Below are 26,053 nucleotides of genomic sequence, written 5' to 3' on the forward strand. Positions count from 1 at the left end.
GAAGGGGGTGGGGGTGATATTTTTGTTGGACAAATGGGGAAAGGGGGTGGGGGGTTGATACTTTTGGACAAATAGGGGAGAAGGGGGGTGGGGGGTTGATACTTTTGTTAGACAAATAGGGGGAGAAGGGGGGTGGGGGGTTGATACTTTTGTTGAACAAATGGGGGGGTGGGGGTTGATACTTTTGTTGAATAAATAGGGGAGAAGGGGCATGGGGGGTTGATACTTCTGTTGAACAAATAGTGGGAGAGGGGGGTGGGGGTTGATACTTTTGTTGGAACAAATACGATGGAGAATCAAAAAAACGAAGGGCTCCATCTGACATGCGAATCCTTAGACGTGCAGGGTACAGCAGCGCTGGTCTTAAATCCATCTTATAGAATTCCGACATCACAGATCTGTAGCGAACCCGTTGGTCCCAGATTGGTTTACTGAAATCTTCCACGAATCGGAACTTAAGATCCGAAAAATCAATGAAACCTTTAGATCGAGCGAATCGAAACAGTCTCTCCTTGTCTTGAAAGTAATGAAAACGTAAAATAACATACCTAGGTCTATCTGACCTAGACGAGTATGATGGGATTCTGTGAACACGATCCAGTAGCGGTGGTTGGTCAGGAAATACAGTAGGGAATGCATCTTTTAAAAGTTGAGAAAAAAACTTCATGGGGTTGTTAGATTCGACAGCTTCACGCACCCCAATCATTCGTAAATTCTGCCGTCGCATTCTAGATTCCAAGTCAGAGTTTTTAAAAGTCAGAAAGTCAAGTTTCTTCTTCATTACATTAATTGTTTCTTCGATTTTCCCCATCTTAAGCTCACTTTGTTGCACGGATTTTTGAAGATCAGATATAGCCGACTGATGTTCCGCAATACATGTTTGCATCTTATCGATTGAATCGGCAATTTTCTGGAGATTTCCGTATGAATCAGGTCCTTAACAGAGCCTGCAATTTCCGTACGAATCATCTCCCTAACAGAGGTTGAAATTTCCCTCTGAATTAACTCCGATATCGCTTTCAAAGTCACCGGTGATTCAGTCGGAGGAAAATCCATGCCTTTCGGTTTAACCGGAGGTTTACCATCCTTGCCGTTTTTCCCGTTCTTAGACATAGCAGATCTAAGTTGCATCCAGTTATCGGAGAGTTCAATTTAATTCAAAGTATTGTAAGAGTTGATACCTTAATGGTTAATTAAAGTATAGCTGATCATAGAAAAAAAAACTCAGAGGTAATGGAGCGAGTCAAGAGCGCGACTTCACTCCATGAGCGCTACCGGAAGTCCCAAATGGCCTTAAATTTTGTAATTTTTTTAAAATTTTATTTTGTTTTGCTTTTTATAACTAGTTTATGTTAATAATCTTATTTTTTCTTGTTGTTGTTGTGTTTATTCATGGGTTTGGGGTTTATTGTGGTTTTTTTTTAATATATATTTTCTGGCTTTTGTTCTGTTGTGTGTGTATTTTAATTGAGTTACCTTTTTTTTTACTTTTTTACTGTTTTACAATTAGCTGATCTTTTTCATATTTATACCTTTTTTTTAGGGAGCGTATACCGGAAGTCATGGGGGTAGTTTTAGCGCTTGCTTCTTTCGGGCGGGTCTGCTTTAGATTTTGCCTTGGAGTCTTGGGGCGGGGGTGGCGGGAGGGGCTTCACGTTTTAGTTTTTTTCTCTTTGGGCTATATACATTATTGAAGTACTGGTTGCGTCCTTTTTCCCGGTATCTATTGTATGTTCTGTTTCCTCTCCGGGTTCGTGGGTCGAGCCTATCGTAAATCCTCCTCGCTGTGGGTTGACTTTAGGATTTATGGAGTCTATTATTAATTTTGTCTCCTGGAATACTAACGGTCTTAATCATCCTATTAAAAGGAAAAAAGTTTTTAAAGTGTTCCGGAGACTTAAAGCACAAATTTTATTTTTACAAGAGACCCATGTGCGGAGGGGGGACAGACTACGTTTTTTTAAATTCTGGAAGGGAAAACAATTTCATTCGAACTCCAATGCTAAGATTCGAGGCGTCTCTATTTTTATAGATTCCTCAGTTACTTTTATACAACAGGATATTATTTCTGATCCGAATGGTAGATTTTTATTGGTTAGTGGTTTACTATTTAATAAAAAAGTAGTTTTGGTTAATGTTTATGCTCCTAATATGGATTGTCCGGAATTTTATAAATCATTGTTTAATCAGTTTCCGAATTTGAACGAGTTTTCACTGATCTGGGGCGGAGATCTTAATACCTGTTTGTCTCCAGCTTTGGACCGTTCGGCTCCTTTACGGACCTTACCTAATAAATCTGCAACTTTGATTAACTTTTTCCCTTCTGATTCTGGGTCGACGGACATTTGGCGTTTTCTGCATCCTCAGGAAAAAGATTTTTCCTTCTTTTCACATGTTCATCATTCCTATTCAAGAATTGATTATTTTTTTTATTGATTCTCGTCTTATTCCTTCAGTGATTAAATGTGATTATGATTCTATAACCATTTCGGATCATGCTCCACTTAAGCTTTCTATTAAAATTATGGCCAATATACAAAATAATAGACAATGGCGTTTTAATTCGCTGTTGCTTCAGGACTCGGACTTGGTTAACTTTATGAATGAACAGATTGAGCTTTTTTTTACAATTAATCATACAGAGGATATTTCGGTTAACACTCTTTGGGACACTTTTAAAGCCTATATTCGTGGTCAGATTATTTCGTATTCTGCTGCTTTGAGGAAGAAACAGAAGCAGGAGGAGATGGCAATTGTGGACAAGATTAAAGAAATTGATAAGAAATATGTTATGGCTCCTTCTGAGGAGTTATACAAACAAAGAACTGAACTTCAAATGGAACACAGTTTACTACTCTCGTCCTCGATTGTAAACCAATTAAAGAAAACAAGAAGTGAATTTTATGTTCACAGTGACAAAATTGGCAAGCTGCTGGCTAATCAATTGAAATCTAATTATGTTAAATCTCAAATCAATCAGATTTATAACCAAAATGATCGATTGATACTGGATCATGTGGGGATTAATCAAGCCTTTTGTGATTTTTATTCTTCTTTATATCAATCAGAGTCTCCTCGAGATTCTAAATATATGAATGATTTTTTAGATAAGTTAGATTTCCCTCAGATTTCACAGGATATGTCTTCTATATTAGATACTTCCATTACTATGGATGAGATTAAGAATGTTATTTTTTCTATGAATCTGGGGAAAGCTCCTGGCCCGGATGGGTTTACCGTTGAATTTTATAAATGTTTTGCTTCTTTATTGATCCCTTGGCTCTGTAGGGTTTTTGAGGCTTCTCTGAAACTTGGTAAACTTCCTGAATCTTTTAATAGAGCGTCAATTTCTTTAATACTAAAGAAGGATAAAGACCCTGCTCAATGTGCATCTTATAGACCAATATCTTTATTAAATGTTGATTCTAAAGTTTTTTCTAAGTTATTAGCAAATAGACTAGAAAAAGTACTTCCTTCTATTATTTCGGAAGACCAAACGGGTTTTATTAAACGCAAACAACAGGAATTCTGCAGATGCTGGAAATTCAAGCAACACACATCAAAGTTGCTGGTGAACGCAGCAGGCCAGGCAGCATCTATAGGAAGAGGCGCAGTCGACGTTTCAGGCCGAGACCCTTCGTCAGGACTAACTGAAGGAAGGGTGGGTCTCGGCCTGAAACGTCGACTGCGCCTCTTCCTATAGATGCTGCCTGGCCTGCTGCGTTCACCAGCAACTTTGATGTGGGTTTTATTAAAGGTCGTTACTCTTTTTATAATATTCGTACATTGTTAAATATCGTTTATACTCCCTCACAAAATGTTCCTGAGTGTGTTATTTCTTTAGACGCCGAGAAAGCTTTTGATAGAGTAGAATGGCCTTATTTATTTAAGGTGCTTGAAATGTTTAATTTTAGCTTGAAATTTATATCCTGGATTAAACTGTTATATCATTCCCCTGTAGCCTCGGTCCGTACTAACTCTTTAAACTCACCTTTTTTTCCTCTCTTTCGAGGTACTCGACAAGGCTGTCCTCTTAGTCCCCTATTATTTGATATTGCATTAGAACCTCTTGCAATTGCCATTCGAGAATCTTCAAATATTACTGGGATAATTCGGGGATTAAAGTCCCATAAATTATCACTCTATGCTGATGATTTACTTTTATATATTTCTAATCCTGAGAAATCCATTCCTGCTGTTTTAGAGTTATTAGCACAATTTGGTTTTTTTTCAGGTTATAAATTAAATCTTAGTAAGAGTGAACTCTTTCCGATTAATAAACATCTTCCCTTATATTATAAATTTCCATTTAAATTGATTGATAATTATTTTTCTTATTTTGGGATTAAAATTACTTGTAAATATAAAGATTTATTTAAGATTAACTTTTTTACCATTAATAGACCATATTACTCAACTTTCATCTAAATGGTTTCCCTTATATTTAACTTTGATTGGTCGTATTAATGCAGTTAAGATGTTTTTTTTGCCAAAATTTTTATATGTGTTTCAGGCATTACCAATTTTTGTTCCAAAATCTTTCTTTGATAAAGTTGACTCTAAAATTTCTTCATTTATTTGGCAGAATAAGAATCCGAGACTGGGTAAAATACATTTATAGAAAGCTAAGAGAGATGGAGGTTTAGCATTACCTAACTTTAGATTCTATTATTGGGCTATTAATATTCGACATATGAAATTTTGGTTACTTGATCAGGACATACTATCTATTCCTAAATGGGTAGCACTGGAACTACAATCTGTTCAGGGTTATACACTTGGCTCTATTTTAGGTTCCTCTCTCCCTTTTGATTCGAAACGCCTTAAGCAGGTCTCTAACCCGATAGTTAAATATGCTTTGCGCATTTGGTTTCAATTCAGAAAATTTTTTGATCTTAATCAATTCGGGTTAGCGATTCCTATTTTAGGTAACATACTTTTTCCTCCCTCTTTTACGGATCGCGCTTTTCAAACTTGGAAGACTAAGGGTATTTTACGGTTTTTGGATTTATTTTTAGATGGTTCCCTTATGTCTTTTGAACAATTATCTAATAAATATAACTTAACAAGAATACATTTTTTTAGATATTTACAAGTTAGAAATTTCCTAAGTACTATACTTTCTTCCTTTCCAATGCTTCCTCCTACATATATTTTAGATTCGATAATTAACCTCAATCCATGTCAGAAAGGTGCATCGGCTATGATTTATAATATTATTATGAAACTTAGGAAAGCGCCATTTGATAAGATTAGGGTAGATTGGGAACAGGAATTGGGGCTTACCATTTCTGTGGATGATTGGGGGCAGATTTTACAATTAGTTAATACTTCCTCTATTTGTGCTAAACATTCCCTAATTCAATTTAAAGTGGTTCATAGAGCACATATGTCCAAAGATAAGTTAGCGCGTTTTTACTCGCATATTAATCCTTTTTGTGATTGATGTTCAGGGCAGATAGCCTCTTTAACTCATATGTTTTGGTCTTGCCCTACTTTGGAAACTTTTTGGAGAGATATTTTTAATATTATTTCTAAGGTATTAAATATAGATATCTCTCCTCACCCTATTACTGCTATCTTTGGACTACCTAAAATTTCTAGTAATCTTTCCCCTTCAGCCCGTAGAATGATTGCATTTCTTACTTTAATGGCGAAAAGATGTATTTTACAACATTGGAAAGAGCTTAATGCTCCAACTACCTTTTTTTGGTTCTCTCAGACAATTTTATGTTTGAATCTGGAGAAAATTAGAAGTAATCTTTATGATTCTTCATTTAAATTTGAACAGATTTGGGGACCTTTTATTCGATATTTTCACTTAATGTAATATATACCCTTCTTGGTTTTTTTCACTGTTTTTAATGGAGGTCGGGATTGAGGACGTGATTTTAAGTTTAACTCTGTTTGGTTTCAAGTTAGCCCATTGCTTTGCTTTGCTTTTAGTTAGTTGCACGGTGGGTTTTTTTGGGGTTTTTTTTTTCTTTTTTTCCATTGATATATATAAAATTTAGTATACTATTATGTTATCTTGGTTTCTTATGTTTAAATTACATTGTTTGTAGTACTTTTTTGGTATTGATACCTTCTGGAATTTTATTATACTTTAACATTGTATTAATGTTTATATGGCTTACCTTTTTGTATACTTATTTAATAAAAAGATTTAAAAAGAAAGAAAGACAAATACGGGGAGGGGGTGGGGAGTTGATACTTTTGTTGGAACAAATAGGGGAGGGGGTGGGGAGTTGATACTTTTGTTGGAACAAATAGGGGAGGGGGTGGGGGGTTGATACTTTTGTTGAACAGATAGGGGGAGAAGGGTGGTGGGGGTGTTGATACTTTTGTTGAACAAATAGGGGGAGAAGGAGGGTGGGGGGTTGATAGTTTTTTTGGACAAATGGGGGGGGAGGGTTGATACTTTTGTTACTGATTATGCCTGGGAGGAGGGAGGGGGAAGCTTTGTTGTTCTAACTTTTCCCTGTCATTCATTCTTTGGAAGTTTTCTCTCTGTTTCATGGGTGTCTGTGAAGAGTAAGAATTTCAGGTTGTACACTGTATACATTCTTGAATCATTAAACCATTAAATCAGACCATTTGGCCCATCGAGTCTGTTCCACCATTCAGTGAAAGCTGATTTTTCCCTCCATCCAATTCTCCTGACTTCTCCCCGTAACCTTTATCCCCCTGCCTAATGAAAAACCTATCATACTCTGCTATAAATATACCCAACGACTTGACAGTGAATTCCACAGCTGGCTGTGACAATGAATTCCACAGATTCACCACCCTCTCCTAAAGAAATTCCTCCTCATCTCTGTTTTAAAGGGACGTCCCTCTATTCTGAAGCTGTTCCCTCTGGCCCGAGACTCTCACTCTAAAGGAAACCATCCTCTTCATGTCCACTCCACCTCAGCCTTTCAATACTCAATAGGTTTCAGTGAGATCCCCCTCATTCTTCTAAACTCAAGCGAGTACAGGCCCAGAGCCACCAAACACCCCTCGTACATTAACCCTTTCATTCCTGGGTTCATTCTCTGTACATCATCTGGACCCTCTCCAATGTCAGCACATCTTTTCTTAGTTAAGGTCTCAAAATTCTTGCAACACTCCAAGTGTGGTGTGACCCATGCCTTATAAATTCTCAGGGTTTTAACCTTGCTTTTATATTCCAGCCCTCTGGAGGTGAACGCTAATGTCGTATTTTCAATGAATTCAACAGATTCGCCACCCTCTGGCTGAAGAAATCCGGGCTCATCTCTGTCTTTAAGGACCGTCCTTCTATTCTGAGGTGACTGTATACTCACTGAGGGATAGGCAGTTGACGATGACACCCGACAAGCTAAACCCCAACAGAAATCTCCAGAAGCAGAAGAGTGGGAAGGAGGAGGAGAACGCTCCACACGTCCCCGAAACAGCAACCACGAAGTGCGACCATAGCAGCAGGGTTCGGCGGCCATACCTGACGGCGAGAGGCATTGGGTAAGGGCCAGTGAACAGGAGCCCACGCTGACATGTGATTGCAGGAGAGCATCGGTAAGTGGCTGTCTGGTCCTTGTGATGTGGTTAATGTTGGAATGGCTGTGTGATGTTTGACTGATGTTATCCAGGAGTCTGAATGGTTCCAGAGCCGTCATAGAACATAGAACATTACAGCAAAGTACAGACCTGTCGGCCCATCATGTTGTACAGACCCTTAAACCAGTGGAAAATCAATCTAACCCTTCCCTCCCACATAGCTCTCCATTTTTCTGTTATCCAGGTGCCTATCTAAGAGTTTCTGAAGCTTCCCGAATGTGTCTCCCTGTACCCCAACCCAGGCTGTGTATCCCACACACCCAGCACTCAGTGTAAAAAATCTTACCTCCGACATCCACTGCCCTGCCTGTCATCACCGTCATTATTTGCCAAGCCGTGTGAAGTGGGCAGTCATGACCTTTGCCCATCATTCTTCTTGGCAAATTTTTCGACAGTAGTGGTCTGCCATTGGCATCTTCTGGGCAGTGACTTTACAAGAGGGGTGACCCCAGCCATTATGAATACTCTTCAGAGATTGTCTGCCTGGCGTCAGTGGTCACATCACCAGGACCTGTGAGGCATCAGCTGCCCGTACGACCATCCACCACCTGTTTCCAGGGCTTCAAGTGACCCTGATCGATGCTGAGTGGGGTGGCTATTGCTAAGCGGCTACACTTTGCCCAAAGATATACCTTCTATATCCCCCCTGTACTTCCCACTAATCACCCTAAAAGTGTGACTTCCAGTATGAGCCATTTCCCCCACGTCTGTAGTTTCCAGAAATTTGCTGCACATGTTCATATGGTGGTTAAGAAGGCTTTTGGTATGTTGTGTTCATCAGTCGGGGGATTGAGATCAAGAGGCTCGAGGTAATGTTGCAGCTCGGTAAAACTCTGGTTAGACCACACAGCAGGTTAAACACTCTCATTCAGCAGTTGCCTCCCCTCCCCGCCGATACTGTTTGACCCACTGAGTTTATTCAGAGATTACTTGTTAACCCATCTGCGTGTTATCCTTTGAGTGATTTGGACGTGTGACTGTCACTGTGCTGTGGGGTTTTATTGTGGATTCTCTTTCTGTGCCTCCCAGCAAGAAGATGAATCTCACCACTGTACTTTGATAATAAATATACTTGGAACTTTGAACTTACTTGTCGGCCAGTCTGCCCAGGACACTGGCTCCGATCAGTAGTCCAGCCATGTAGGTGGACTGCACCATCCGCTTCAGAGACTTCCGATCACACACGAGGTCCCACTGCCGAAACAAGGGCACAACTGACCATCACTGAGGACACGGCAACCCCGCGCCGCCCAATTACACCCGTGTGACCAATTACCCAGTAACCCACACATCTTTGAACTGTGGCAGGAAACCCACGCGGTCACAGGGAGAATAGACAATCTCCTTACAGAGCCTGTCGGGAATTGAACCCGGGTCTCTGGTGCTGTAAAGCGTTGTGTCACGGCGCATTCTGTTCACTCCGTCAAGCCACCCCCTTCAGTACACCATCCCCCAGAAGTGAGGGGCGCATTACCAGCCGTACCTCTGTCACAATCGTCGACGTGAACTGGGAGTGGTCGTACACCCACCCATCGGTGCATGCCTGTGTGTCAGGTTGGCTCCCGTTGCCCTGCGTCTCGTTGGTGCCCAGGAGATGCCACTGCTGGGAGGCGTACATGCGGCACTTGTCCGGCCTCCTTTCCTGGTCCATGGGCAGGAACACCCGGAGAAACTCCTCCGTCACATTGAGGTACCTCGAGCTCTCGCCTCCCTGCTGCATCTTGCACCAGTGGTCGGGGACGGCGGCCACGAAGTTCTGGAGCAGATTGTTGCAGGCTATGAGAAAGGTCGGAATTGATAGTAGGGCAATGTGGATGGCTTGGTACTTTCCCAGGTCTCCAACCATCTCCAGGAGGTCCCCAAAAGCCATGGTCTGAGCAGGAGGAGGGCAGACCAGGTGTACTGAGGCAGACTGTGCTGGCAATCGATGCCTAAACCCACACTCAGCCTTTTGTATGTGATGTCCGGTAATGTTTAACAAGTTGATAACAAGATTTAATTAATCATTCTGAACCGTTAATGTAAGTTTAATGACCACTGTTATTGTGAAATCATGTTCTTGCGAGCACAGGGTAAAGGAATTGTAAACACAGGAGATTCTGCAGATGCTGAAAATCCAGAGCAACACACATAAAATGCTGGAGGAACTCAGCAAGTCAGGCAGCATCTGTGTCAACATGTCGGGCAGAGATCCTTCATCAGGACTGGAAAGGAAGGTGTAAAATGCCAGAAGAAGAATTTAAAGGAGCTGTTGAGAGCATAGGGTGATAGAATTTACCCTGCCGTTTGAGAGATCACAGTCACACTCAGTGGCCACTTTATTAGGAACCTCTTAACCCTAATAAAGTGGACACTGAGTGTATGTCTGTGGTCTTCTGCTGCTGTAGCCCATTCATTTCCATGATTTGATGTGTTGTGTGTTCAGAGATACTCTCCTACACACCACTGCTGTAACGTGTGGTCATTTGAGTTACTGTCACCTTCCTGTCAGTTTGAACCAGTCTGGCCATTCTCCTCTGACCTCTCTCATTAATAAGTCGTTTTCACCCACAGAACTGCCACCCACTGGATTTTTTTTGTTTTTCACACCATTCTCTATAAACTCTGGAGACTATTGTGGTGCGTGAAAATCCCAAGAGATCAAAATAAAGAGAAAATCTACGGATGCTGGAAACCCAAGCAACTAACAAAAAATGCTACTGGAACCAAAACATTGACTGTACTCTTTTGTATAGATGATGCCTGGATGTTGAGTTCCTCCAGCATTTTTCTTGTGGATCTCAGGAGATCAATAGTAGATTTCAGTCGGAGATGAGGAGGAACTGCTTTTCCCAGAGAGTGGTGAATCTGTGGAATTCTCTGCCCAATGTAGCAGTGGAGGCTACTTCAGTAAATATATTTTTAGAGAAGGTTGGATAGATTTTTGCATAGTAGGGGAATTAAGGCTTATGGGGAAAAGGCAGATAGGTGGAGGTGAGTCCCTGGTCCGATCAGCTATGATCTTATTGAATTGCGGAGCAGGCTCGACGGGCCAGATAGCTGATTCCTACTGATATTGCTTATATTAGTTCCCTGTTTTACCAATACTGGTGCCAATTTCCCATGAATTCAAACCCACTTCACCCACATCAATCCTTGAGCCATGCATCAAACTCTCTAATCTTCTTGACCCTATGCCAATTTGCACGTGGCTCAGGTAGTAATCCAGAGTTATCACGTTTTTTGTTCTACATTTTAATTTAGCCCCGAGCTGCTCAAATTCCCTCAGCAGAACCCCTTTCCTCGTTTTACCTATGTCGTTGGTACCTGCTTGGACCACCACAACTGGATATTTCCACTCCTACTGCAAATTCCTCTGCAGGTCAGATAAGATGTCCCGAATCTGGGCACCAGGCAGGCAACACAGCCTTTGGGAGGCTGTATCCTTGTGACAGAGAATTCTGTCTATTCCCCTGACTATACTATCCTCAATTACCACTACATTTCTCTTCTCTTACCCCCCCCCCCCACCACCCCGAATGGCTCCCTGAATTACGGTGCCACAGTTAGGTTGCTCATCCTTCCTACAGCCCCTACTCTCATCCGCACAGGGAGCAAGAATCTCAGACCGGTTGGACAAGCTCAAGGGCTGAGGCTCCTCCAGCACTTGGATCCCACTACCTGCCTCACTCGCAGTCCCTGACAACAGACCGAATTTGAGGCAGCTAATATAATGGGTGTGACTACCTCCTGAAACAGAGAATCCGGGTAACTCTCCCCCCTCCCTAATGTGCCGCAGTGTCTGAAGCTCAGATTCTGTATCATCAGTTTTGAGCCTGAGTTCCTCGAGCAGTGAACACTTGCTGCAGATGTGGTCACCAGGAACCACAATGGGGTCCACCAGCTCCCTCAGCATGCAATGACAGCACATCACCTGACCCTGCATCATCCCTACTTTATTTAATTAGCTGTAATCCAGTGACTTTTAATTCAACCACTACAAAAGCCTTACCTGCAACTGACCTGTTCCTCCTCGCTGAAACCTCTTAAGCCAAAGCCTCAAGATCCCACTCCTACACTGGTCCACTCACACAATGGCCGCTCTGCTTTGACCCTGCTTTTCTTTTATTTGCTCCTGCTAATGAATTGCGAATCAATTGGTCCCCAGCTAATGTGCTGAGCCCCGTGAAACACTCCTTTTTTTAAACTCTTCTCCCCAACCTGTGCGAAATTCACTCTGTCTGCGAATCAATTGGCCTGCTGCTAATGCGCCGAGCTCCACGAAACGCTCTATTTTTAAACTCTTTTCCCCGACCTGTGCGAAGCGCTCTCTCTCTCTCTCTCACACACACACACACACACACACACACACACACACACACACACAATTGGTCCACTACTAATGCACTGAGCCCTGAAAGACACTCCTTTTTTAAACTCTTCTCCCGACCTGCGTGAAGCTGTCTATCTGTGAATCGATTGGCCTGCTGCTAATCCGCCATCCTGCAAAATGCTCCTTTTTTAAACTCTTCTCCCCGACCTGTGTGAAACTCTCTCTCTCTCTGCGAATCGATTGGCCCACTGCTAATGTTGGTTGTTTATCATTCTTTGTGTGTAGTTTTTCTTTGATTCCATTGTATTTCTTTATTCTGCTGTGAATGCCCACAAGAAAATGAATCTCAAAGTATTATGCAAAGACATGGTTTACTTTGACAATAAATTTACTCATGATTTATACACCTTAGTCTCACCGATCAGGGTTCAATTCCCGTCGCTGCCTGTAAGGAGTTCATACGTTCTCCTCGTGACTGCGTGGGTTTCCTCCTGGTGCACCAGTTTCCTCCCACATTCCAGAGACATGTAGGTTAGGGTTAGTGTGTTATGGGCGTTGAAAGCTAGGTTGGCGCCAGAAGCGTGGCGATACTTGCAGGCTGCCCCCAGCACATCCTCGGACTGTGTTGGTTGTTGATGCAAAATGACACATTGCACTCTATGTTTCGAGGTAAAATGTTACAAATAAAACTAACCTTTCACTACCAGCAGATCACCTTGCTCGCACAAAAAGCCATCAAATGAACGAACCTACACATTAGCAGTCAAATCTTAACTAGGGCGTTAAGCAAAGGACAGTGCCTTCCTCACCGTCATGTCTACCTGGAATACCAGTCCCATCAGGGGCATGGGCTCCCCACCATCGAGGACATCTTGAAACAGCGATGCCTCAAGGAGATGGCATCCATCATAAAGGACCCTCACCTTCCAGGGCATGCCCTCTTCTCATTGCTACCATCATGGAGGAGGTGCAGGAGGCTGAAGACTTTTTAGGAACAGTCCTCTGCCATTAAATTTCAAAGTTCAAAATAAATTTATTATCAAAGGACATGTATGTCACCATAGATTCATTTTCCTGTGGCATTCGTCGGAAATACAAAGAAACACAATAGAATCAATGAAAGGCCGCACACTGAACAAGATGGACAAACAACCAATGTGCAAAAGACTGCTAAGCATATATAATACGCACATATAAAAAGAAAAAAAATCTCAAGTAATAATAATAAATAAATAAATAAATAAATAAAGAATAAATATTGAGAACATGAGATGAAAAACCCTTGAAAGTGAGTCCATAGGATGGGGGAACATTTCAATGTTTGGGTGAGTAAAGTTGGGTAAAGCAGGATCCTTTCTCAGCAGCATCTCCCAGTGGCCACACATTTTGATTCCACGTCCCGTTCCCATTCTGATATGTCTGTCCACGGCCTCCTCTGCTGTCAAGGTGGGGCCAGACTCAGGTTGGAGGGACGGCACCTCGTGTTCCGTCTGGGTGGCCTCCGGCCTGATGGCATGAACATTGACTTCTCAAGCTTCCGCTAATGCCCACCTCCCCCTTGTACCCCATCCGTTATTTATTTATTTATATTCACACATTCCTTTTCTCCCTCTGTTCCTCTCACTATACCCCTTGCCCATCCTCTGGGCTCCCCGCTTCCCCTTTTCTTTCTCCCTAGGCCTCCTGTCCCATGATCCTCTCATATCCCTTTTGCCAATCACCTGTCCAGCTCTTGGCTCCATCCCTCCCCCTCCTGTCTTCTCCTATCATTTCGGATCCCCCCCCTCCCCCTCGCACTTTCAAATCTCTTACTAGCTCTTCTTTCAGTCAGTCCTGACGAAGGGTCTCGGCCCGAAATGTCGACTGTACCTCTTCCTAGAGATGTTGCCTGGCCTGCTGCGTTCACCAGCAACTTTTATGTGTGTTACATGGTACTACAATAGGTGCTAGTAGGATATCAGAAGCTCTAGGTATCGGAAAGAGGCAGTGAATAGAAAACAGAGACCTTTGGAAGTAAGTTTATAAAAAGAGCGATATATACAAAATAGTTACATGAGTAAGAACAATTCAAAATTCCAACATTCTGCTTTGGGTTCCAAATCTCGGATATCCAATGAAAACCAAATTCTTTTTTAGTTAGAATCAGTGATACTCTTTAGAATAACCTTTGTTACTCCAGTTTCTCTAACTAATTAGATCTCGTGTTACTCCCTTTTCACAGGTTTACAGATTAACATTTGTCTTTTTGTTTGTCCCCAGTTAGTTTGAAAACTTATTAAATTCCTAGTCTTCAATATTCTGGTTAACCTCAGTTTCAGTTCCCGGTCAGTAGGTCAACAAATTCGAATTCTTGTTCCTTGGTTCATTGGAGGAAATAATGGAGCATCCACGGAAATTTGATAAAACTTATAAACAAAAGCTTGGCGAAATCCCTTGGTATGATTTGACAGAACTGATTCCCAGTTACACGGTAGAGATCTTGGATCCTAGTCTGTGCCGATACTGTCTCATCACAGATTCTGCTTGTTATAGGCGTGGTTTCAATAAACCTTTTATCGATATCGCCTCTCCCGCAGGAGTTTCACACTGAGGATTGTCAATAAGCAGGGGAAAGATACTCACTACTCATTCTACTTCTAACGGTTATTTTTAGTTTCTAATAGTCTGCTGCACTTCTCTCGCTCATCCGCGCCTGTGTCAGCCACATCTCATTCTCACATAGCTTTTTCTCCCCTCAAGTTCTCTTTTTTTAAAAGAAAATTAGGTAAACCTCATTTTCATCCCCCCACAGGTGGATGGTTCTAATGTTACATCTCTGGGCTTAATTTACCTGGGTTACACAACCCCTTGCACTTATCCAAACCAATCTCCCTTTGCTTTTCCTTGGCACACTTCCCCAGCTGATGAATATTCCACCGTCAACCCCCCTCACAAACCACCACTCCCGTATCTTCTCTTAACCCTGGAGGAAATAAGGAAGGCCAGGAGATGCTGAAGGTGTGGGTGGTTCTGCCTGAGAGAGGGTGAGGAGGGACTCGTGAGGTGTGAGTGAACTGTCTGTAGGAGATGGATGAACAGGGAAGTTATTGAGGGCAGAGCTGGAAAGGTGAGGTGCCATACTCACTGGACGTCTGTTACCCAGATGGTCAGATATGCTCAGGAGATCGGTCAGTATTGTCACTGTCTACGTCACCATCTTGGACTCTTGGGTCCAAAGGAGGTTTATAAGAGTGATCCCCATAATGAAAGGGTTAATTTTATTTTATTTAGAGATACTGCGCGGGACAGACCCTTCTGGTCCAATGCCCCACCGGTGTAAAACTCGGCTAATCACAGGACAATTTACAATGATCAATTAACCTACAGACCTTCCCACCTTTGGGCTGTGGAAGGAAACGAAACCACCTGGAGGAAACCCTCGAGGTTCACAGGGAGAACGTACAAACCTGATGGATTTGAACTCTGAACTCCGGAACGCCGCGAGCTTTAATAGCGCCGCGCTAACCATTACGCTCCCGTGTCACCCCTCCTTAATGTACACGGAGTGTTTGACACCTCAGGGACTGTCCTCGCTCGAGTTCAGAAGAACGAGGGGGGACCTCATTGAAACTCCTTGAATATTGAAATGCCTCGATGCAGTGGTTGTAGAGAGGATTTCCTATGGTGTGGGAGTCTAGGACCAGAGGGCACAGCTCAGAATACAGGAAGGTCCATTTACAACAGAGATTAGGAGGAATTTCTTCAGCCAGAGGGTGGTGAATCTGTGGAATTCGTTGTTACAGACAGCAGCGGAGGTCAAGTCACTGGGAGTATTTAAGGCAAAGGTTGACAGGTTTTTGATCAATAAGAAGATTAAATTTAAGGGGAGAAGGGGGGAGAATGGGGTTGAGGAAAATGGTCAGGATTGAATGATAGAACAGACTCAATGGGCTGAATGGCCCGATTCCGCTCCTATGCTTTATGGACCATCTCCTTCTATCCTTAAGGTTATTATGCTGTGGGTAGTGATGGGGATAAGCTCCCACTACCTATTAAATGCTCCCGATGGGCAGACATGTCTCGTCTGCCGTGGTTAACAGCTTATCTCAGAGAAGGAAAACTCTGATTAGGAATCAGGAGAGTCAGTGGGGCCTTACAGCGACTGCTTTGCTTGCATCTTCAGAAACAGCTCTATTTCCATCTTTAATTTCTCCATTTTTCCCTTTCAGGGTTCTTTTGAAGACCCTGACCTGGAGTTGCATGCTGACTAGAGTTCTTCATGGGAATGGAGAACTCTCGGGGTTTCATGACTGGCCGTTATTTGACATGCCAAGGATGGGCCTGAGAGCTTTGTTTGCCTTCGGAGGTTCAAGATTTAGAGACGGGCGGATCGAAGGTTGGTGACTTGGCAGAAGGTCGGTGTGTCGTGAGAGTCGGAAGATCTACGGCTGTGTGCCCAGAGACCTGAGATCTTCGGGCACAGAGCTCGGACAAAGCGATGCAACGATGTTTTAACATCATAAACCAGTGAGTTGTTTGTTATGTCTCCCCCCTCGCTGTGAAACAGAGACACCTCTTTCTCCCTTATTAAGGTGAGAGAGAGCCGGTGGTATGTCGAATACCGGGTGAACGAGTAGTCTTTGGGGTACTGCAAGTCTCTGTCTTTGCTGTTGCTTCTGCTGCATGCTTGAGTGCTCGGTGGTGGGTGCCGATGTTTTTATTTTGCCGATGGGGGGAGTGGGGATCGTTGCTTGCTGGAGGGAGGGGAGTCGGGGTGACTTTGGCGTTCTAATATTTAACTGTTGTTCATTCTTTGGAGGCACAGTTCTGTTTTCGTGGATGTTTGTGAAGAAAAAGAATTTCAGGATGTATATTGTATACATTTCTCTGACATTTAATGTACATTTGAAACCTTCAATCTCAAAGATCCGCTGACGAGACTTCAGGAGTAAACTCCGGGAGAAAAATCTGAAACCGGTATCCTTAAAGCAGTCCCAGATTGAGTTCAACGCTGACTGGCAACTCCTGTGGCACTATTGATGCCAAACTGAATTGGCCTCTGCGTGGAGAGGGGGAGGCCTACTACATGGGCAAGAGCTTTCTCTGCATATCGCACTGCCCTGGTTAGGATGCATCATCCACGCTGACCCCTGACCCCTGACCCCAACCAACGGAGGGCTCGTAAGAAACAGCAGCTTTAAGAGTAGATTCAGACCTCCGATTCTGTACCGGTGTTCTTCCAGATTCCAACTGGCCTTTTACCTCAACGTCCTCTCCGTACCACCTCATGTATTATTCGATTTCCTTCTTATCCAGAAACGTATCACGCTCCGGTGAGTCTGAGCTCAATGCCCGAGTGTCTGTCAGAGATTATCAGCAGTTCACCGCCCCATACCCCGGGTCAATTGCTACTGCCTGAGCTGCCATTTCCATGTAACTCGGACTCCTGCCCTGCTGTTCCTCACTGGGGACCCAACGCCCAGGTGTCTCTCTCACACACACTCGCTCAAACGCACATTGATCATACCCCGTGCCGACAAACCTGAACAGATGCACAGTCGTGCACACGATGTCCTTGAGCCTGGTGAGATGTGACTTCAGGCTTTTGTATCTTCTGTCCGACGGGAGGGGGGAGAAGAGGGAATGTCTGGGGAGGGTGATTATGTCGGCTGCTTTATACCAAGGCGGAGGGAGGTGTAGACGTAGACAGAGTCCACGGAGGGGAGGCTGGTCCCTGTGATGTGCTGAGCTGTGTCCGCAACTCTGGGGTTTCTCGCGGTCACGGGCAGAGCCGTTCCCGTACCGAGCCGTGGTAGATCCGAACGGGATGCCTTCTGTGGTGTAGCGCACAAAATGCTGGAGGAATTCATCAGGACAGGGAACACCAGTGGAAAGGAATAAAGAGTCAGTGTTTCCTCAGGACTCTCACCCCAAAACATTGACTGTTCATTCCCCTTCATAGATGTTTTGATCGAGGCACGACTGCGCAGGTGTGTGGACGTCAGCGAGTTAGACCAGCGGGAGGAATTTAAAAGGAGTGAGTTTTAGAGCTTCAGAGAAATTGGAGTTTCTCTTCACTTTATTGATTGTTTTGTGAGAAAATCTCTGTGCACATCCACATCACAACATCAGAAACGGAAGAAGAAACTGTCCATTCGACCCGTCCAGCCTGTCCTGTCAATACCATCATGGCCGACCTGCCTTCAGATAGCCACAGGGTGCGATGGTGTCTGGATGGGACGTCGGGTTTGTTTAAACCCTCTGTTTCATGAGCGACTCTTGAGCTTCCTGCAGTGGGACATCTTCATTACGTAATTTGCTGACCCTTTTAGAATTCTTCTTGGATCTAAACAGAAAAAATACTCTGCTGATTACAACTATCACATCTCTCATCCATCATGAAGGTCCCCCATCACCCAGGACATGGCCTCTTCTCACTGCTACCATCAGGGCGGAGGTACAGGAGTCTGAAGACACACACTCAATGTTTTAGGAACAGCTCCTTCCCTTCCATCATCAGATTTCTGATTGGACAATGAAGTATTTTGTTCTTGGTTGCATTTTTGGTATAAATACACCAATTCCCTGCCCCCTTGACTGTTCTCTCCTCATAACTGAACTTCTCCATCCCAGAGAATACCTTGGTGAATCCGTCTTGTACCCTCTCTGGTTTCTCATCATAACTAAACCTCTCCATCCCAGAAAATATCATGGTGCATCTCCCCTGCACCCTATCCAGTCTCTCATCACACTAAACCTCTTCATCCCAGGGAGTATCTTGGTGAATCTCTCTTGTACCTTCTTCGGCTCTATCACATCTCTGCCACCGAGCGGAGACCCAGAAATGCACCGTTTCTGTTGGCCTTGGTTGTTTGGGAACCCCAGTCAACATGTGACAGATAGAAACCTGTTCTCTACATCTTCGATCGTTTCTGGTAACGGGATGTTCCGTGTCTCCAGAAGGAAGAAGGCAGTTAATCCTGCGATTACAGCCACTCCGCCATATATCGTAGACGGCAAAAAGGAGATGTAATCGCCACTCATTCTTATGATGGGCGCCACCATTGCACCCATCCGGGCCATGGTAGCTATGAGCCCAATTCCCGTCTGCCTGTTGGAAGAGACACAGAGAAACAGAACGAGTTACCCATGGATCCCAGGTTGGGAACCCCTGCTCTAAAGTGAAAAAGGGAGAGTCAGTTTTCGGAACTTTGTAACTTATAGACATTTCTGTCGTGCACTGTCCTGCCGTCACAAGACAATAGACTTCACAATGCCTACTGTCTGTAAGGAGTGTGTCCGCTCCCTCGCTGGCTAAGTGGTTTTTCTCCAGGTGCTATGGTTTCCTCCCACATTCTAAAGACCTTTGGGCTAGTAGGTCAATTGGTCACGTGGGTGTCACTGGTCAGCAAGGGCTCGTTGGACCAGAATGGCCTGTATCTCTAAATTAAAATTATGTTTGACTGCAGCCCTCCGGATGGTTGTCGGGGGCCCACCCCAACCGGGACGTGAGTTCAGTTCCAGCTGCAGAGTGTCTGTGGTACTCACCGGACCACCGTTGGGTAAAGTTCACTGGCATAAAGGTAGCAGCAGGTGAAGGCGGCTGCCAGACATCCCTTGCCAAAGGCAGCGAGCGAGGTCCGGACAGTCTGCAAGTCTACAAGGGGAACAGAGGTGGCAGGCGGTTACTTGCCTTTCAAACGGGTGGAGACTCACTTAAGGCACCGAAACTCTTAAAACAGACAGAGAAGCAGTCACTGTAAGACCACATGACTTAGGATCAGAATTAGGCTATTCAGCCCACCAAGTCTCTCTCTGCTATTTCATCATGGCTGATCCCGGATTCCACTCAACCCCAAACACCATTTTCTTTGATGCCCTGACCAATTAGGAAACTACCAACTTCAGTCTTAAATATTCCCACAGACCTGGCATTCGCTGCAGTCTGTGGCAGAGCATTGCACAGGTTAACTGCTCTTTGGCTAAAAATAATTCCACCTTACCTCTGTTCTAAAAGGTTACCCCTCAGTTTTGAGGTTGTGTCCTCTAGTTCAGGATATTCCCATCATAGGAAACATTCACTCCACAACCACCCTATTTAGTCCTTCCAATATTCGGTAGGTTTCAATGAAATCCCTTTGCATTCTTCTAAATTCCAGTGAGTACAGGCCCAAAGCTGCCAAATGCTCCTCATATGTTAACCCCTTCATTCCTAGCATCATCCTTATGAACCTCCTCTGGATTCTGATGTTTTTTAATCCAAGGTTCTTTCGGAAGTCAGGAATAGGACACAAAATGTGTTGCTTCACGGCTGTTCTATTAAGTGTTAATAGAACAAGGAGAGCTGAAAACGGACCGTGGTAGAGGTCCAGAGGGAGAGGCAAAAGAAAGAGAGAGAAGATGCCACTGCCTCATGGTCAGCTTTTTATACAAATCATTCTGATTTGCAGATAAGTCAGCCAATCAGAAACCCCATATTCAAATTACACAACACCAGGAGAAGCTTCCAGACCTTTCCAGAATCATACAAACATAACTTCTAGGGGACTTATTAAATAGTTGCACATATAGTACTGTGCAGAATTCTTGGGCATAAGACTTTGGCACAGTACTGTACTGTATTTGTCTTTTCTTTTTAAATCTTTTTATTAATTATTATTGAAAATCAGCAACAGAAAAAAATACATCAAAATAATCAAGACAACATATCCATATGTAGAGTAAGAGTTAAACTTTCAACCAGGCTGAACAGTATATCAATAATAATAAAAAAACAAAGTATTAAAGCTTTTTTTAATGGAAAAAAGGAAAGAAAAAAAATGAACCCCTACTAATTAAAACAGAGAAAACCCTTAATAACTAAAAAAAAAGGGGAAAAACCCCCATTTGGAGCACAAACCCGGAGCTATGCTCCGTACAAGCTGCCATATAAAAAATGTCAAACCGCCAACAAAATCCATTTACCCAAGCATCAGAAAAGGACCATCTTTATTAACTCAAGTCAAATGATAATAACGGGCAAAAGAACCCCACCTTTTCTCAAAGTCAAATATAGGATCAAAAGTTTGACTTCTAATTTTTTCCAAACTAAGACATAACATCTCTAGAATTTACGGAGAATGGTGTAAAAAACAAAAAACATCCAGTGAGTAGCAGGTCTGTGGAAAAGAATGCCTTGTTAATGAGAGAGGACAGAGGAGAAAAGTTAAAGGGCAAAAGTTTAGGGATAACATGAGGGGGAACTTCTTTACTCAGAGAGTGGTAGCTGTGTGGAACGAGCTTCCAGCAGAAGTTGTTGAGGCAGGTTCGATGTTGTCGTTTAAAGTTAAATTGGATAGATATATGGACAGGAAAAGAATGGAGGGTTATGGGCTGAGTGCAGGTGGGTGGGACTAGGTGAGAGTAAGAGTTTGGCACGGACTAGAAGGGCCAAGATGGCCTGTTTCCGTGCTGTAATTGTTATATGGTTATATGGTTATCACCTGAGAGAACCATTGTATCAAAGTGGGAGCAGAGGCATCTTTCCATTTTAATGAAATAGCCCTTCTAGCCAATAATGTGACAAATGTATTGGTCAGATATAGAAATACCATGAATATGTTGAGGAATTATAGCAAACAAAACTGTCAATTTATTAGGTTGTAAATTGATTTTTAAAGCTTTAGAAATTGTAGAAAAAATAGATTTCCAAAATTGTTGCAATACAGAACACGACCAAAACATATGTGTCAATGTAGCTATCTCAGTTTTGCATCTATCACACTGACGATTTACATTAGGAAATATTTTAGACAATCTCTCCTTTGTCAAATAATAACGATGTACAATTTTAAATTCAATTAGAAAATAACTTGCACAGATCGAAGAAGAGTTAACCAGCTTCAAAATTTGCAACCAATCCTCTGTTATCAAGGTCATATTAAGCTCTCTTTCCCAATCTTGCTTAATCTTAAGTAAAGGATAATTATCCTGTTGTAATAGTAAATTATAAATTTTCCCAATAAAACCTTTCACTAAAGGGTTCATTTTTAAAATAATGTCTAACAGGTCAGAGTCTTGTATATAAATTACTTAAATATTCTTGTAAGAAATGTCTCACCTGAAGGTATTGCGAAAATTTTGACTATGAGAGAGTTTAGTTACTAATTTCTCAAAGGACATCAATCGACCTTCTTGAAACAAGTCCATAAAGGAAAAAATTCTTTTATTCCTCCAAAGCGAAAAGGTAGGATCACTAAGTGAAGTTTTAAATAAATAGTTTCGATAAATTAAACTAAAAGGGTTAAATTTTTTAAGATTAAAAAATTTACGAAACTGGTACCAGATTCGTAATGATTGATTAATCATAGGATTTATATTTAGAATAGAAATTTTGGCTAATTGTACAGGTAAAGGAGCTCCTAATAATGAAGTTAAATGAAATTGTTTCACAATTTTCAATTCCAAATCAACCCAAGATGGTCGTTCCTTTTTATGGGTCCAATATAACCAAGAACATGCATAACGTATATTAACCGCCCAATAATACATTCTTAAATTAGGCAAAGTAAGACCTCCATCCTTTTTTAATTTTTGTAAATGACATTTTCCAATTCTTGGTCTTTTATTATTCCAAACAAAAGATGAAATAATAGTCAACCTGATCAAAAAACTTCTTAGTTAGAAAAAATAGGAATGTTTTGAAATACATATAAAAATTTTGGTAAAATCATCATTTTAACTGCATGAGTTCGATCTACCTAGGAAAGTGTAAGTGGATTCCATCCAGAACAAAATTGCTTCATAAAATGCACTAAGGGAACTAAATTAGCAAGGTCTCCATAATTTTTAGTGATGATAATACCTAAATATTTAAAAGAATCCTTAACTTTTAGAGGAATGTCATCATATATAGAAGTGGATTCATTTAAAGGAAATAATTCACTTTTATGCAGGTTTAATTTATATCCTGAAAATAATCCAAATTCATTTAATAATTTCAATAAGCTAGGAATAGGTTCTTCGGGATTCGAAACATCAACCAAAAGATCATCTGCATAAAGGGAGATCTTATGAATAGTCCCATTTATAGAAATCCCTTGAATATTTTTAGCTTCACGAAGTGCAATAGCCAAGGGTTCCAACATCAAGTTAAATAACAGAGGACTTAAAGGACATCCTTGTCTCGTACCCCGGGAAAGTTGGAAAAAGGGTGATGTGCCGCGGGAGGGGTGTGGGACAGGTGGCAGAGGAGGAGTGCCAGGGACGGGTGGTCATGGCACAGGTGAAGACACATCCATCCCTGAAACACCGGGCAAGGTTCTTTGATTCCAAACGATGGTTTATTGACCACTACAGATCAAAGCCATCCCTACAAAAGTAAAAGAACAACTAATTCAGAGCCACAATCTCGATGGAGACTGGAGCTCGGCACTATCTTGGCTGGAAATTTCCCTTGAATGGAGATTGATAAAGAAACATTCAGTTACCAGTGGAGACCTCTGCATCTGGATTGCCACAAGCGCAAACATCCTGTTGAGAGATCTCAGGACATTAGGACTCCACTGGCGAACTCCTACCTTTTGGAATAATGGCGTTTGCCAGCACTATGGACCCTGCCAGGGTAAGGGAGGTGACCTGTGTGAATCTTCTCCCGAACAGTCTCAGCGTCAGGTAGGCCACGATTTTCGCCGGAATGTCTACGGCTCCAAAGATGACCTGGATGAGGTAGATGTCAACTCCAAACCCTTGCAGGTCGATTGACAGCCCATAATAGGCGAAGCTCGTTGAAAACCTGTTCACACAAAATGTGCAGAGTGGAAAGTTACCAGGATGCTGTCTGATTAGAGAGCGTGTCTTATGAGGATAGGTTGAGTGAGCTCGGGCTTTTCTCTTTAGGAGGATGAGAGGTGACTTGATAGACGTGTTCAAGATGATAAGAGGCATAGATCGAGTGGACAGCCAGGAAATTTTTCCCAGGGTGGAAATGGGTAATACGAGGGGGAAGGATTTTAATGTGATTGGAAATTAGAATTTAGAATTTATTTAAAACTTATATCCATCCCACAACATGAGGGAGTAAAAATCTTTATATTGTGGCTCTATCACAATATTAGATTAGATTAGGTTAGATTAGATTCAACTTTATTGGCATTGTGCCGAGTACAGATACAAAGCCAATGAAATGCATTTGGCATCTGACCAAAAATGCAAAGAATAGTGTTATTTACAAAATAACTGCGAATAACAGAAGTACTACTGCACACAGATATAAAAGTACTGAGACAGTACAATACGGATGCAATACTGCTTAACGCTGTGATGTGAGGTTCAGCAGGGTCACAGCCTCAGGGAAGAAGCTCTTCCTGTGCCTGCTGGTGCGGGAGCAGAGGCTCCTGTAGTGCCTACCAGATGGGAGGAGAGCAAAAAGTCCATGGTTAGGGTGAAATGCATCCTTGATAATGCTTTTCGCCCTGCCCAGGCAGCGTTTATGGTAGATGTTCTCAATGGCGGGCAACTGGGTGCCGATAATCTGCTGGACAGTTTTCACCACACGCTGGAGTGCTTTGCGGTCCGATACGGGACAATTGCCATACCACACTGAGATGCAGTTGGTGAGTATGCTCTCAATGGTAGAGCGGTAAAAGTCCGTCAGTATCCTGGGACAGAGGTGAGCTTTCTCCATGCTCCGCAGGAACTAAAGGTACTGTTGCCTTTGTACAGCCATATAAATTTATAAGTCTAATGGCTTGTAGAAAGAAGCTGTCCCGTAGCCTGTTGGTCCTGGCTTTAATGCTGTGGTAGCGTTTGCCAGACGGAAGCAGCTGAAACAGTTTATGGTTGGAGTAACTTGTATCCTCGATGATCTTTCAGCCCTTGTTTATGCACCTGCTGTTATAAATGTCCTCAATGGCGGGAGGTTCACCTCCACAGATGAGCTGAACTATCTGTACCACTCTCTGCAGTGCCCAGTGATCAAGGTTGGTGCAGTTCCCACACCAGGCGGTGAAACAGCCAATCAGGATGCTCTCGATGGTGCCCCTGTGGAACCTCTTGAGGATTGGGAGGCTCATGCTGAACTTCTTCAGTCACCTGAGGTGGAAGAGATGCTGTTGTGTTTTTTTCTGCCACACAGCCGGTGTGTACAGTCCAGGTGAGATCTTCGGTGATGAGTTTACTGAGGAACTTGAAACTACCCACCCTCTCAACTTCAGTCCCATTGGTGTTGATTGGGGTGAGCCTGTCACCGTTTCTCCTGTAATCCACAATCAGCTCTTTTCTTTTTTGGACATTGATGGACAGGTTGTTATCTTGGGACAACTGTGTCAGGGTGCCAACCTCTCCTCTGTAGGCTTACTTGTAATCGCTAGAAATAAGCCCGATCAATGTCGTGACGTCTGTGAATTTGATCAGCGGATTGGAGCTGTGTGTGGCAGCACAATGGCGGGTGTAAAGGGATTAGGGAAATTGGATTAAAGTCAGAGGTAGATTTTTCACACAGAGAGTAGTGGGTGTGTGGAACGCCCTGCCAGGGGTAGTGGTAGAGACAGGTACATTAGCGGCATTTAAGAAACTCTTAGACAGACACATGGATGATAGAAAATTGAAGTTGGGGAAGTGGCCGCAATATGAGGAGTTAGCCAGTCACTCTGGCTGTGAAGGGAAAACTGCTGGGAATATCCTGTGGAAAATTGCCCAAGGGAAGCTGTTGGGCAGGAAGTTCAAACAATTACAAAAACCAGTTACAGTTGCCTGTTTAATTGTGGATTTGACAGAATTACGACAGAGTGCTGAGGCAGGATGGCACAGACCAGAAACGGAAAAGGGATGTCAGCAAAAAGCTGAAGCCGAGCGAGATAGGTTAGAAGGGAACACAAAAGGCTCCAAAAGGAAGCAGAAACGTGTAGACGTGCCGGCCAGATGTTACCAGAGGAGAGGTGAACATCCGCTGTATTTGTATTCCGTTTATGACTGTGTTCCAAGGGGTTTATGGAACAGCATTAGAACGGGACAATTTAGGACCAGAGGGCTCAAATGGTTGAGGACACTGGTGTCTCACTGTACCGATGAATCTAAAAGGCAATGGAAATGTTTGATCTTTCTGAACCGACACACACTGAGGCATGGGTACTGAGGAAAATGAGTAGAGCGTGAGAAAAGGAGATACAACGACTATCAAAACGTTTCAATGGGAAGGTGATGCTT

The 26,053-nt window shown here is 42.9% G+C and overlaps 2 protein-coding genes across 15 annotated transcripts in view; both read right to left on the reverse strand.

Annotated features, from left to right (window-relative positions):
• Window positions 1–17,531, reverse strand: part of LOC134339593 (solute carrier family 22 member 6-A-like) — a 96,019-nt gene extending 78,488 nt beyond the window's left edge. For 9 of the 11 annotated variants that reach the window (XM_063036228.1, XM_063036227.1, XM_063036226.1 and 6 more), the window contains exons 1-3: window positions 9,062–10,782; window positions 8,669–8,772; window positions 7,308–7,462 (exon numbers count right to left, since the gene is read on the reverse strand). In XM_063036228.1, coding sequence (XP_062892298.1) covers window positions 7,308–7,462; window positions 8,669–8,772; window positions 9,062–9,448 — 646 coding nt within the window. In that variant the 5' untranslated portion in view covers window positions 9,449–10,782. Of the gene's footprint in view, window positions 1–7,307; window positions 7,463–8,668; window positions 8,773–9,061; window positions 10,783–17,411 lie in introns of those variants that run through there. The other 2 variants (XM_063036230.1, XM_063036237.1) reach the window with 2 other exon arrangements.
• A 546-nt stretch (window positions 17,532–18,077) lies between these two features.
• Window positions 18,078–26,053, reverse strand: part of LOC134339595 (solute carrier family 22 member 6-A-like) — a 30,666-nt gene continuing 22,690 nt past the window's right edge. For 3 of the 4 annotated variants that reach the window (XM_063036243.1, XM_063036241.1, XM_063036240.1), the window contains 4 exons: window positions 23,428–23,642; window positions 19,418–19,526; window positions 18,777–18,980; window positions 18,078–18,215 (listed from right to left, as the gene is read on the reverse strand). In XM_063036243.1, the coding sequence (XP_062892313.1) occupies window positions 18,122–18,215; window positions 18,777–18,980; window positions 19,418–19,526; window positions 23,428–23,642 (622 nt within the window). In that variant the 3' untranslated portion in view covers window positions 18,078–18,121. The remainder of the gene's footprint in view (window positions 18,216–18,776; window positions 18,981–19,417; window positions 19,527–23,427; window positions 23,643–26,053) is intronic. The other variant, XM_063036242.1, reaches the window with a different exon arrangement.

Source organism: Mobula hypostoma, chromosome 30 (genome assembly GCF_963921235.1).
Source record: "Mobula hypostoma chromosome 30, sMobHyp1.1, whole genome shotgun sequence".
Classification (NCBI taxonomy): domain Eukaryota; kingdom Metazoa; phylum Chordata; class Chondrichthyes; order Myliobatiformes; family Myliobatidae; genus Mobula; species Mobula hypostoma.